At 38.5% G+C, this 14928-nt stretch overlaps 1 protein-coding gene across 6 annotated transcripts in view; it reads right to left on the reverse strand.

Annotated features, from left to right (window-relative positions):
- The window catches only part of CLCN3 (chloride voltage-gated channel 3), an 84629-nt gene that overhangs the window by 20456 nt on the left and 49245 nt on the right, over positions 1–14928 (reverse strand). For all 6 annotated transcript variants that reach the window (XM_060102674.1, XM_060102675.1, XM_060102671.1 and 3 more), the window contains 6 exons: positions 12059–12216; positions 6400–6499; positions 4905–5092; positions 3771–3893; positions 2407–2613; positions 218–298 (listed from right to left, as the gene is read on the reverse strand). In XM_060102674.1, the coding sequence (XP_059958657.1) occupies positions 218–298; positions 2407–2613; positions 3771–3893; positions 4905–5092; positions 6400–6499; positions 12059–12216 (857 nt within the window). The remainder of the gene's footprint in view (positions 1–217; positions 299–2406; positions 2614–3770; positions 3894–4904; positions 5093–6399; positions 6500–12058; positions 12217–14928) is intronic.

The raw sequence follows: 14928 nt of genomic DNA on the forward strand, positions 1-14928 counted from the left end.
AAAAGTTCTTTTTTCTCAATAAAGAACATATATATTACTTTTTATGACTTATTAATGTAAGAAAGAGTGAAAAATAACTATGAAAATAAATTTGAAAACTTAAAAACAAAGTCTGTATCTATTACACTAGCTATAAAACTGAAAGGTGTGCCAAAATACATGTGTAATGGTAATTATACATAATTTTAATTGCTGGTGGTTGTTGTTTTTAACCTACCTCTTCCAGGCTGAAAAGAACTCCTCCGATTGGTGCACCAAAAGCTACAGAAACACCTGCAGCTGAGGCAGCTGATAGCACCTACAAAGAGGATGTGGGTTATTTCACATGTTCTTATCAACTCAAATATACCAAACACAAATTCTTCATGTTACTCAAATTTTCGAAATGCCCTTCTGAATTTAACTCACATGTCTCCCTCTCTCCAAGCAAAGGCAAATATTTCTTCTAAAAAGATCTTCTTCTCTTCTGCTTTAATTGAAAGGTCACTCTTATATTCAATATTCAGTCAAAAAAAACATTTGTGTGAGATATACCAATGTAATAAGCAGGATGTAAAAAAAAGGCAATGACCACAGACAACCTTTGAGATGTGTGCTTGAGGACACCAGTGGAGAGACCAGTGGAGAGAGCTGTTTGTTTGTTTTTAAACAGGATATTATTTCTTCAGATTTTGGAGCTCACTGTTGCATCATTAATAATTACTCTAGCCCACATCCTAGTGAAATGTCCAGGGAACTTAAAACCTATCGAGCTCCCTACAGGTTCAGTTCCCTAAGTCCTCTGAAGAGACCGCTACTGCTCCCATGGGAGCCTCAGGTGAGGGTACAAACCATGGCCACCCGAGGGCGCACGCCCAGCACAGGTCACAGCAAGGAAGAAACAGCACTCACGGTCCTCCCTCCAGTCCCCAGGTGGCCACCAAATGCTGCCCACCTCCCACCAGGGCGAACGAAGCCAAACACACATATCAAGTCACTGGGCATCTACTGGTAATCAAGTACTTTTCTAAGTCTTTATTCCTTTTACTACTTTACTCCAGTAAATATCTGAGGCTACCAAAGCATTTCCTCAGATGGTGAATTCTGATATCTCTGAAAGAGAAATTTGAAATAATAAATTGTAAGTGTTAAGAGCATGAACTCCATAGTCAGGCTCCACAGTCAGTAGTTGGTAAATTAAAAATGAACAAATACTTGTTTTAATTAAATTGTACCCAGCTTTAGAAGGCAGACTGCTTATTTGGGGGGAGGAGGGAAAGCAAATCTAACTTACTATTTTGTTTTTTTTTTCCACCAACAGGATTGCAGACAACAGACTTAACTGAATTCTCTGATTCTATGTTTAATATAATAGAATTTTACAATCAAGCTAGCACCCACATACCTAAAAGTCACAGATGTTTTCATCTGTTTCATAAATATCTAAAAATCACTTAATTTAAACTCATCAAGGAAGTGGTCAAGGGAAGAAGGCCAAAATACGAAGCCTAAATGCTTTCAACTAACCTGCGAACTCTAGTCATTTACGCGCCAAGGTGTCAGAATCAAGTTAATGTCAAAAACATTACTAATCTTCACAGTGTGCACATTAAAATCTGGGTGAATTTAATTTCTATAATGTTTTCTAATAAATTAATTTTTGTACTTATAATGAATAAATAAAAATTAAAATCTTACCCCACAAATGTCAAGGTACAATAGCAAGTAAAGGAACTGCACTGGGTAGACAAATGCAGTTGAGACTGGGGAAACAGGAAGGGACTGGGCTCCCAAAGTCTAGAGCTAATAAGAAGGTCCCAGGGGCCCACTTTTCTTCTAGAAAATATCCACAGCAACCTAGAAACATCAGGGGAACTCTATGATATATCAAGTTTAAAGGTCTCCTAGAAGATCTCAGGCAAGAGGAAGTCCTGTTTCCCCTTAACATGAATCTCTGATGTAACCTCAGGAGGTTAAAGACCCTTCGAACTTTCCTAAGGTTCAAGAGAGCTCTCTGAGATGACACACCTCTCCCACTGGGCATCAGACACCTCCTCCAGAGGAACACAGCTGGTGAGATGGCCCACCCCAGGAGAAACACTGATCCGGAGAAACAGGAGTAAAAACAATGTTACATTTGGGAAACACTTCAGAGGACGAGAGGTGTCAGGCAAAGCAAAACCAAATGCAAATCTTTGTGAAATTCAGCTGAAACCAATGGACACCAGGCCACCTAAACCTCCCTGAAATACAGGAGTGAGCCGCACTGGGGATGGACTCCAGATATTGGAGATCATTCAGAACACATTAAAATTATAATCTGAATACAGAATGTATCCAATGTGATCCTTACACGAGAAAATTCTTCACTGATTAAGTCTATGTAACAGATGTTCGTCTGTCAAATAAACAACAGAAGATGCTTACCTCTCTTTTCTTAGCTTCATTTGTGCTGTACTTCGGAAAGAGGTAGGAAAAGATATTTCCACAGCAACAGGCAACGTGTACCAAGGGCCCTTCTTTACCTAAACTCAAACCTGATGCCACAGCCAGTACTAATGTGATGGTTTTAATCATTAAAGTCCATTTTCCCAAGTAGCCTCTGATGATGAATCCACTCAAAATAGTTTTAATCTACAAAGGAAAGATCAAGGCAGCTTAATTTCCTTCAAGAAACATGAGACCTTAACTAATAGATCACTCTCTTGTTTTACTCACCCTGCAAACTTTGGTGGACAATGGAAAGATGCACAATTCATTTTCTGAAACCTTGAACTATTATGCTCTATATAATAAATCTGTAATGTATTCTAATTCTCTTCCCCAGCAAGGATAGAAGGCAACCCTATCTCATGAACAAAACTAAAATACCAGGCCATGTTAAGGGGCTACAGACTTCAATGCAAGGGGTATAATTACATAACCAGCAAATGGTAAATTGGGATATTTCTGTTACAGACATATAATACAGTTAGATACATTTCAGACATTCTGTGTCAGAAATAAAGATATTTTGCCTTTAAAGATATTGTGCCTTCTCAGAGTACTGTAATAATGTGTAATATTTTCCTATATATTAAGAAGGATGAGTGACAACTGCTAAATACTACACAGCATTGCTCCTTATCAAAGATATTCTTAATTAACACAGCTTTAAAATCACTAAAATTGTTTTTAAAAGCAATGCACTAGGAAAAGCTAGTAACTTATTTAAGACAGAAAAATAAAAAGGGAAAAGAAATAAGTTCACATCATGTTCAATCCTAAGTATATTCTTCTTTAAGTCACTGTTGATAAAAAATAAAATCCAAAAGTTTGTACTATGGACCCACTATGATCAAATATTTATTTTGAAGTACAAAAGGGTTATAAATGTTATCTGCCAAATTCAAGGATTATTAACTTATCTAATTAAAAGATACTTATAAAAAGAAAATGAACGTAATCAAATCCAGTTCATATGAGCAAAACATCAACTAAGTCACCAAAGAACTTTAGGCTGCAAGATATTTTCCAGGTTCTTGGTGTTAGCTGAGTGCTGATATTCGTTTAGTCATGTGCGAAATTAGTGGTGAGGAAAAAAAATCAACCTCCACAACAAACAATGAAATGAGTACGGGGAAGAATGTCTTTCAACGATGTGTACTATCAGCTGACATTTAAAATATTTTCTTTTTCATATTACAGACAAACCACTTCCCCAGAAAAACCACTACTTTTCCCCCCTACAGGCAAAAAGATAAGTATCACAACTGCAACATGCTGATGACACTAAACACTGCATGGCTTACCTCTGGAATCCCAGAGCCACAGGCATATGGAGCAAACACCTTCACCAGGGAAACGGCAAGAAAGGCGAAACTCAAGGCCCAGAAGATGTACATTATGTAGTTCATGATGTACGAACCAGGACCCTAAGAAACAAACAGTTCAATAGCATGAACTTAATTTACGGGCACCACTAATTCAAGTGCTTGCCACCTAAGCAGCTTGGGTAAAACCTGTAGAAGGCTCCTGGTTTACTGCCACAATAATAAAAGCTTTACATGAACAAAATATTTAAGTAGAGTCTAAAAACGTATTTGTATACGTACCAAGGAGACCATCTATTTAATATTTTTCCTAGCTTCTTCCTGATCCTCAAAGTCTTGTGGCCAAGAATCTCAGCTGCACTTCAATCTCCGCCAACCCACAAACCACTTTTTGGAAACAGTTGGTGAAGACAAAACTACCTTCACACTCAGATTTCATTTTGCTGCGATTCTCCTGAAGATTAAGTGAGAAACAGCATACTGCCCATCTCACCAGCAGATATATTCTTTTTAGTGCTAAAATTCAGCTATAACAAAATTTTAAAAACATAGCCATATTTTACCATGTAACCATATATATATATATATATATATATATATATATATATATATAAAATATAATACTGTAACTTCTAAAATGTTCTTTATAGAACATCAACAATAGTAAAATACTCATTTAAAAACTGTCAGGCCACAAAGAAAAATCTAGGCATTTCTGCAAGATATTTCCAGTTAGAAGGCTTATTTTCACTAAAATTTTTGATAATTCATACTTCCCAAACAATTGTGATGAATTATGTTCATAGGCACTTTGTGGGTACACAGCTCCTACTGCACTTATTTTCTACAATAAGAAACACATTTTACGTCATAACCCAGCAGATTTGTACGTGGCTATGCAGTTAATAGAAGAGCCTCTTGAAACAGTACCTACATTTTACTCACGGCAATGTATTCTCATATTTTCCATTCTATCCTATTAAATTTCTTTCTTTATTTTCCTTTAATGCAGCTGCAGTCATCTAACATGTCATTAATTCTATAATTAAATGAACTGGAGACTCATTTCACGGTATCAATTATTAATTCACTTTGAGACAAAGCAAGACTCACCTCCGCTTGCCCTATGATTAACTCCGCCCATGTTTTCCACTGTGGACATTTATCCCTCTCCTCAAATGTGGTTTCATTAGACCCCCAGCAACACTGTTCGTGGTTGTACCACAGTGCGCTAAGGCAGATGCCCTCCTTGAGGTCAGTCATCCAGTCGGCGGCGATGTCTATTAAGCCAGCCAATGCCCCTGGAAAAAATGTTGGAGGTGGTGAAAACAGGCAGTCCATTTCTGGGGAGCCCAGAACTATCAGGTTAAAAGGGTCAAGGAAAGCTGGGGACTCCCTACAAATCAAGGGTCATAAAGGGAATACTACACACATTTAAGATTTCAAATCGTATCAGAAATAAGTTTCTATTACTTTTTAAAAAGTGTAAATAGCTATTCTTTAAAATAAAGTTGTTATTCTTTGCTTGAAATTAACACTACTCACATCATTAAAATTCACTGTGATTTTTAAAATGTGTCGGAATCTTCCAAAGACAACCACCTGGCGGGAGGGGCTCATCTCAGGCTGTGAAGTCACAGTTTTTACTAGTGTTTTCATCTGAAACCTAATCCGTAGATTTACAAAGGATCTCAAGCTCATCAAAATGGAATATCCGTTAGAATTAGTGAAACTCATGGCATTAATGAATTACTGTGACAGACTATCAGGTTTTCGTTTTTTTTTTCTTTTAACAGAAAATCAAATATACCAAGATCACCTTACTGACAGAATACAGAGAATCCACAGATTTATGGTCAAAATCTAGGTCCTTCTCATATAAAAAGATCAATGGGTCACATAAACGGCGGCCAGCCAATAAGGGGTATCAGACTGCCTCTACTCTCTACACACATTTTAACTTTCCCTCATGTTCTTCGGGACATAATCTTCCACAGTGGAAGCTGAAAGTCAGTAAAACAGCCCATCATGTTTGTTTTCACATCTTCAACCGCTATTAAAGTCTCACCCAGAGGGCCTCTGGGCACGGCACAGCCCACACAGAGCTTAAGTGCGGGCTCTGACCGTGGCCTGCCGACTCTCTAGCTACGTGACCTCGGTCAAGTCGCTTAAGCTCTCTGTGCTTAGTCCCCTGGGCTGTTAAGACCCAGGCCATAGGACTGCCATGAGGCTTACACACACGTAAAGCTTTCGGAACAGTGTATGACCCACAGGAAGCACTCAGTAAGTATCAGCTGTTTACTGTGATGTTAACATTAAAATATACTTCACTCATCATCGGGTCCAAACCACGTCTTTTACAGATAAAGAAACAGAGCGAGAAAGGTCAGCCCAATTGGATAGACACGTACGGGGACAGAGCGAGACTAGAACTCTGAGCCTCCTGCCTCCTCGTCTTATATTGAAGAAGATTTTTTTTGAAGGAAAGAAACAAAACAAATGCTTCTAAAAATCGAAAAGTACCTGAAAAAAAAAACTGCAAGAAGGAGGGGAGAACTATTTATTATCCTGTTAACCAAAAAAGGGTTACATTAAAAATTTTCTTTACCTGATGCCAATCCTGTTAGTGTTACTACTAGCCATCCTGACCACGCATCATACAAACTTTTTGTCATTTCCCATGCTGATTCTTTCTTTTTGCTGTTGATCTGAAATTAGAAATGTTTATGCTTCATTTTTCAAACTACGAACAGAAGCCAGAATTCTAGACTCTAACAATTTTCTCAGTTACTATACATGGAACAGTGCTTTCTGAACTAAATAATGGGATAAGTGAGTTTGGCGCAGAATCACGAGGTCAGGCACCTGTGATCCAGATGACAAGCATTTACCCAGAAATCTGTATGTTTAACAAGAACCACAGGATGAGAGCAAAGGGGTCCACAAACCACATGAAGTCTGACAGAGATTGTTTTAAACTGAATCACTCTTAGCTGGTATACATCTTTTATATTAACAGAAATAAGACATTAGAGCTTGAGATGTCTGTCATTCCCTGCTCATTCTCTGCTTGTAGCAGTTAAGTGGAACATCATAGTCTTTAGAAGGTAAGGTCCGTGAATAACAGTACTATGCCCATAAATGGAGTACAAAGCAGTCATGTGAATAAAGGGGCTGCCAAAATGTGCAGGCCTGTAATATGCGGGCATGGAGCGCTCCAATCCCAGGGGAAGGGTCCCATCACTGTGTAAGGCAGAAGCCTCGTCTACAAATTCAGAGCAGGAGGTAAGATTCACAGGACGGCAACAGACGTGACTTCTAGATCTCACTCTAAGACACAAGAGGGCAAGTCTCTCCTCTCTTCCTAGGAAACAACCCCTGACTCGCCCAAACCTCTGCTGTGCTAACTACCATGGCCGCTTCACAAATCCACATTCTCGGGCCAGGACTTCAGTGCTCCTTCATCCCACAGGAGGGCTACAGCCGGAATTCCATGATCTGGCCTATTTCAAACATTTGCTCTATTTCAGGCCACAAGGCTCCATTCAAAAGACTCAGTAAGTTCTAAATTGAATGAGGCAATTTTATTCCTTCTATATGATAAGCAACCAATCACAGATATTAACCATTCTTTAGAATTGAAAGTAGGTCATTCCTTTCAAAAACAATAAACCTCATGTTGCTTCTTCCTCTAAGTAAGAATAACTGTAATGTTTAATGAGATATAACATTAAGTAAAAATTTGAAAATCATCTAAATGTTCATCAATATAGTACTGGTTAAATAAATTGCAGTACATCTATGTCATGAAAAACTCTGTAGCCATTAAAAAAGAATGAGATAAATGCAGTACCATTTGGGGGAGAAGCAAGGTATAAGTGTGTATAGGATGCTACCATTTATCTGAGAAAAATAAGTAAATAAATATATATGCTTGTATTTTAAAAAATAAAGGGACAAAACATAACATTGAAAGTGTGAATCATTACCTGTAAGAGGAGGAAGGCAATAAGTTGGAAGGCACAGGGACTATAAAAGAAAGTAATTTGTATGTATAACCCTAGTGGGATAAACACTAAGGACAAAAAGTATCGTAAAAAAAGAAAACACAAACTCTTCAGTAAGCATACTGCTGGCGAGAGTGCTGGCAGCATTATTCTGAAATAACACATCTGCTGTGTGTGTGCTGTGAGGAGAATCAATGCACGTGATGCTGAGGTTCTGGGCTTGGCTGAAAGGAGATACAGGTTTAAGGACTAGAAGTCAAATGAAAGCCCTCCAGCATTTAACTTAAATTAGAAGGTTCCTCTAAACTTAAGAGGCTAGAAACGAGGGCCAGCCTGCAAGCAGTAAGAGCCTCCAGCGCTCAGGCTGCCTGTGTACCATTTTCCTTCAAAGGAACCAGAGCTCCTTGGAGAGGTCCAGGTTCGGTGCAGGAAACGTGTAACATGAGCCAGGATTATCTTGTCTTCCCAGAATACATCAAAGTGTACTAAGCACGGGCCAAAGGACTCAGACACCAACCTAAATCAGCTGCCACTGGTCAGCAAAGGAGTAACATGGGCATCAATAAGGATACTAATTGTGATGATTAAAACACATCAAATATGTTTAGACCCAGGAAGATACAGAAACAGCAACCAAGCAAGCGAACCAAACCCTCACTGGTCAACTCTGAGGATGCTAGGGCGGCGTGAGGTGTCAAACCTCCTCCCTTCTCTGTACAGCCCGAACCTGAGGGAGTCCAGGTAACTGGTGTGGGAAGGTTCTCTTTATAGAAAAAGTCAAGCTAATAAATAAAAATGGAATGAGAATTAGATTGCTACCATCCTGCGAAATAATGACATAAATATTTGAAATGAAATAATGCTGAATTTGCTTCAAAATAAGCTGGGGTAGGAGGGCTACAAGGATAATTAAAAGTTTAGGGGAAAAAGGAATTAGATAGCTATACATACTGAAATAGAAAGTTTTCTTTTTTTTTAATTTGATGCTTTAAGAACAACAGTAAGAACATCTACATGTAGAACTTCCCAGCTTTAACAGAGTTTTATGCTTATATAAGCATATACTGAAGCACTGAAAATGATATTTGACTTACTTAGAAAGAGACGATCGATGTGAATAGCCAGGACACTCACTGACTACTTCACTTATTGTTATATTATTTGAAATGTTTTCAAGGACCATGGACTACTTTCATAACCAGAGAAAAAAAGGGATGCGTTGTGGTTTTAGTTTCAGTTTTCTCTGAAATTTTATAAACACGGCATCTATGGACCCTTTCCTACCCCTCACTTGAGAACACATTTAAACCCTCCCTGAATATGTCAGTGACTCTGCAAAGTAATATACTTCCAAGTACAACTGTGTTTACCTAACAATCACACAAGGTACGGAATTTATAGTATGTGTGATTTAGGCACACTGGATTAAAACAGTGGTTCTCAGGGGCTTCCCTGGTGGCACAGTAGTTAAGAATCCACCTGCCAATGCAGGGGACACGGGTTCGAGCCCTAGCCAGGGAAGATCCCATATGCCGCAGAGCAACTAAGCCCGTGCACCACAACTACTGAGCCTGTACTCTAGAGCCTGTGAGCCACAACTACTGAGCCCATGTGCCACAACTACTGAAGCCTGAGCACCTAGAGCCCATGCTCCGCAACAAGAGAAGCCACCGCAATGAGAAGCCCGCGCACCTCAACGAAGAGTAGCCCCCGCTCACCGCAACTAGAGAAAGCCTGCGCGCAGCAATAAAGATCCAGCACAGCCAAAAATTAAAATTAAAAAAAAAAAACAAAAAAACAGTGGTTCTCATGGTGTGGCCCAGACACCCTGTGTGTCCCTGAGACCTCTTCTCAGGGGTCTTCAAGGTCAAAGCTATTTTCATAGTAATATTAAAACATGATGTGCCTTTTTCACCATGTTGATGCTTTCACTGATAACACAAAAGCGATAACATAACTGCTGGGTCCTCAGCAGAGTCAAGGCGGTGGCATCCAAACACCCTGGCAGTCATCACATTCTTCACTGCCACTTAGAGCTAAAAGGTAAGTAAGTGCCAGTTTCACTTTGAAATGTCTTTGAGGAAAAGCAGTAAAAAGTATTGCGCCCAGTCCACTGAGGCTTCCTAACACTGCGTGTGATGACTGAAGTATACACACAGCACTTCCGATGCACACTGAAGCCAGAGGCGAGGCCTTGAGGAAAAGCACCTGTGCGATCTACTTGAGCTGCAAAATAAACCGCTTCCATGGAACACCCATATTACTTGAAAGAAAACCACCAAGCCATGGTTTTTCAGACTTGGAAATTTGACAGGTATTTTTCTCAAAAATGAACCAAGTAAGCCTGTCATTTCAAGTAAAATGTGTATTTGTTTCCAATGATAGAATTTGAGCTTTCAAGTAGAAATGAATTTTAGAAAACTTGTAGCCATCACTATAAGAATGACAGATCCCAGTCCTTAAAGACTTTTCTGAGGAGATCAGTGTTGATATTAACAAATGTGCCTTTTTTGATATTGTATAATGATATGGTGTAATGAAAGTGTCAACTATTAAAAGAACTGCATGAATCAATGAATCACTATTTTTTTCTTTCTTTCTTATTTTTTAATTTTTTTACTATTTTTCAAAGGATCATGGCATAATGTTACAAAATCATCCATTCAAAGTTCAACAGGAACCAACAGATTTTAATGTAATAGGAGACAAAAAGTTCATTGATACAGTTTCAGATTACACACTGCATCTAACCTTTAAGAAACTACCACTTGTCACTGTCACTGTCATGCGGTATCAAAGAATATCCACAATGATCTGAAAAGGTTATTAAAATACTCCTGGCTTTTCCAACTACACATCTGTGTGAGGCTGGATTTTCTTCATGTACTTCAATCAAAACATATCACAACAGACTGCAGCAGCAGATATGAGAAACCAGCGTTTTTAGTAAACCAGACAACAATGAATGAATGATTTATAAAGATTTATAGAGATGTAATACAAGATACTCTCTCACTAAATATTTTTTATTTTGGGAAATAGTTATTTTTCATAAAAATATGTTTTTTATGTCAGCATGTAATGGGTTTGTTATTGTTACTTTTTTTTTTTTTTTTTTTGCGGTACGCAGGCCTCTCACTGTTGTGGCCCCTCCCGTTGCAGAGCACAGGCTCCGGACGCGCAGGCTCAGCGGCCATGGCTCACGGGCCCAGCCGCTCCGCGGCATGTGGGATCTTCCCAGACCGGGGCACAAACCCGTGTCCCCTGCATCGGCAGGCGGACTCTCAACCACTGCGCCACCAGGGAAGCCCCTATTGTTACTTTTAAATGAATTAATATTTTTGAAATTTTTCCGTTTTAGTACCTAATATGGTATTACCTCTTATTTTCAGTTACACTCTAGTTATAATGTTCCCAGAAAAGGTAAATATTGACTAATGAATCTCAGAAGCAGTACTTTTCATAAACAATATAATCTAAGTCCAACTTAAGGTTTAAAACACATATATACATTATTATGAAAGGTAATACCTAATTTGTACAAGCAATTATTTCATTTACAAGTAACTTTCAGAGCTCAAATTTGCAAACGGCCTTTTAGAATTTGGAATTTTATTTTCAAGAGATTTTTTTTTCTATTTTAAAATTATTTTTGAATTATGCTGTATCAGTAAGGCACAATCGACAACAAAAAAGTTAACATAAGTTGTAGTTTTTAGCAAAAGCCATTCTTTTTTAAATTAGTGATTCATTACAACATTCAATATGCCCTATACAGGACTCAATTTGAGAAATATCTCAGAATTTAAAACCAAGAAAGGAGATAAAAGAAAACAGCAAAACCCCAGGAAACTATCTCCCCAGTAAGCTGCTTCTTTTTCCAACAACTGAAATTATGTAATACGTCTCCTCCTTTGCCGTAGCCGCTGTGCTGCTCACAGCCGGATATCATGCTGACTCTGCTACATCCTGAACTTGGCTTCACCCTCCCTCCATTCACAGGCCGCGTTTTCCCTTTCCTTCCCGCTTTGTCTTACTATACTTCTTTGATTTTAAGCTACTTCAAATCCTTTCCAGAAAGACATGGGATATAAATAAACTTTTAAAAAATTACATAGAGAAAAAACATATTACTTATAAAATGTAGGAATTTACTTGAATGTACTTTTAATGTGTAACATATTTTGGCAGGCCAAGATCACATATTATTAACTGATCTAATTGTGCACCGTCCTTTTAAAGATTACTGCAAACACTCACCCGTCTATGCCTTTCCCTGTCTTTACATCTCTCCCGCACCCAATCAATGGTGTGGAAATCGTCATAGGTACCAACCCCGGGGATGGGTTCATCCAGAAGGTCCAGCAGGTGGGTGGAACTGCTGACGCTGCCTCCGTTTGTCATTGTGTAATGAGTCCCTACAAAGAAAAAGGGGACAATGAGCGTGTTCTGTGAGACACAGTGGTGAACTATGCAGCCTCCTCAGCAGTTCATCAGGGATTCATAAAGAAAGAGTTATCGCTTGAAATAATTACACTAAAACAGAGGAAGGAAAGCATTAGAAAAATGCATCTGAGACTTGGAAATAGGCAAAAAGACGATGGCATGTCCTTTCCAACTCACACACTATCCCCTAAATCAGCTTTGTCGTCAAGCTGGTTCCCTCATTAGAGTTAAATAAATATTTGACAAGCGTCCACTATGTAACAGACTTGAAGGTACAAGGAAGTTGAGACAAAGACAATTCACAGAAAATAAAAACTGGCTATTAAATTTGAAAAGAAGTTCAATCTAACACAGAAAAAGAAATGCAGATAAAACCTACAATATCATTTTCCTCTATCAGATTGGTAAAGATTAAAAAAGCTGGCTAATGCACTGAGTTGGCAAAGTTATGGGGAAAAGAGGTCCTGCCACAAAAGCATTAGTTTCAGTATAAACTTGTAAAACCTCTTTGGGCAGGCAAAGCTACACAATCTCCAACCCAGTGGCCACATATCTAGGAATTCTTCCTGCACGTATCCTTGTACAAGTCCATAAGTCATGCACAGTGTGGGGAGAACATCTTACTAGTGCTCCAGAAAGTAAGCAAAAACAAATGCCAGATGCTTACGATCTAAAAGAGGGGTCAGCAAAAGAGCCAGAGAGTATATGTTTTAGGCCTTGGAGGCCGTATAGTCAGAACTACTCAACTTTGCCACGGTAGCACAAAAGAAGGCATAGACAATATATAAATGAATGAATATGGCTGTGTTTCAATAATAGTTTACTTACAGGTGAAGAATGAGATCTGACCTAACCCCTGACCCTATTTTCAAGTGCAGATGAGCATGTTTAATTTGAAAATTATTTAGTAAGATTTATTTTGGTTTACAAGTTACGCTTACATGTATATTTAAATACAGAGAAAACAGTATGAAGAGATATGAAACATGTTAATAATGGTTACCTCTGGCAAGTAGATTTGTTAGAAAAAGCAGAGAATGAACTTTGTCTGCATAACCCTTGTAGGTATATGAATATACCTATCAATATCAATGAAAATTACTTTTCTAAATAAACACACACACTATTAACAGGGATGTGAACGGGACTGAGAATAAAGGAACCTAATGGATCTAACCATTAGGTAAATGAAAAGAGCAACAAACTGCTACCAAAGGCCCAGTTCTAGTCATAGACAGCTAAGTAACTTTGGACAAGCCATCTTCAAATATTAAGCATCTAAATGATATATGTTATGCATCATTTTGTTATACCTTATAACAAAGACATATAAGCAAAGAAGCATTTGGAATTTTTCTAAAGCCCTAAAAACTTAGAAACGCCGATACATAATTTCAAACAGGTGATCTTAGCATAAGTGATTACAGATTACATCTTCAAATTATGTAGCAGTAATATAGATTTTATGCCAAAAATAATCATCTAAAAGCGTGTCATTTTAATAAAAATGTACTAACTGATATAGAATATAAGCAGTGGCACTATACTCACGTTTAAACAAACACTATAGAAAGAAACCCAAGAAACCAGTTTATTTTATTCTGTAGCTTTTAAGGAACAGAGTAAAATTTCCAGACTACTCCTGCAGTCTGATGGTTTAAACTGACTTGTTCTCTTTCGTTTACAAAGAAACTATCATAAAGGTGAAGTCATTCACCAAAGGATCACGTGGCAAAGCCAGAATCTGAACTTTCCCCCCTCGCTATAGACAACGCCTAGATTAGAGCAGGAGGGGGTCTTGAAGCAGTGGGGCAGTGGGAGGGAGAGAGACACACAGCCACCATGCCAAGACAGGGACTCATTTTGTTACTGTTCAGACAGAAACCAAACAGACGTCACTGTGGGTTGCAAGCTCTGTTTCTTGATCATTCAAAGAGGCAGTATTAGGAACACGCATTAACACAAAAAGGGTTAGTATTTCAAACAATGTAATAAATACTGAATATTGTACTAATAAACTTCATGTCTCTTTACTTCTACGAGATAGAACAGAGTTCTCTCTTACCTCCCCATTTAATACATTTGTGCTTGCCTTGGAACGGTGTAAAACTTCTAAAAGGAGAGGAATGTACTGATTTCAGTGTTTCGGCAGAAGCCCTCCAGGAATAAATAATTCACCATTTTGGCTGAGGGTTTAAAGGCCCAAGCCCTGCAATGGCCCATGCTTGCTTACATAAAACATATGCTCTAAACCTTCCTCTTCAGCCTTTACATACACTAGCTCTTTCTTCCTCCCTCTATGCTGACTTTATTCACTAATTTCCACTTTGTGAAAGCTAACTGAAAGGCCACACATCTTCTGAAGAAAAAGCGACAGGAGAGTAAAAATAATAAGAGTATGTATAACATCTGACGAATTTCAGAAATCTGACTCTGCTTTCTGTACGATAATACTAAAACTGGTCATTGTGAAGACAGTTTCTGGAGGGAAGCACCACAGCCTCTGTACCATTTAGGAAAACTTCTGGATGCTCTGCCCAAAACGCACGATCAACACGACAAATCCAAGCTGAGGGAAATTCTGCAAGATAAATGGTTTGCATTCTTCAACAATGGCAAAGTCACGAAAGACAAAGCATGACTGAGGAGCGGCTCTAGATTAAAGGAGACCCAAGAGACAGCCA

This window comes from Mesoplodon densirostris, chromosome 6, assembly GCF_025265405.1.
Source record: "Mesoplodon densirostris isolate mMesDen1 chromosome 6, mMesDen1 primary haplotype, whole genome shotgun sequence".
Taxonomy (NCBI): domain Eukaryota; kingdom Metazoa; phylum Chordata; class Mammalia; order Artiodactyla; family Ziphiidae; genus Mesoplodon; species Mesoplodon densirostris.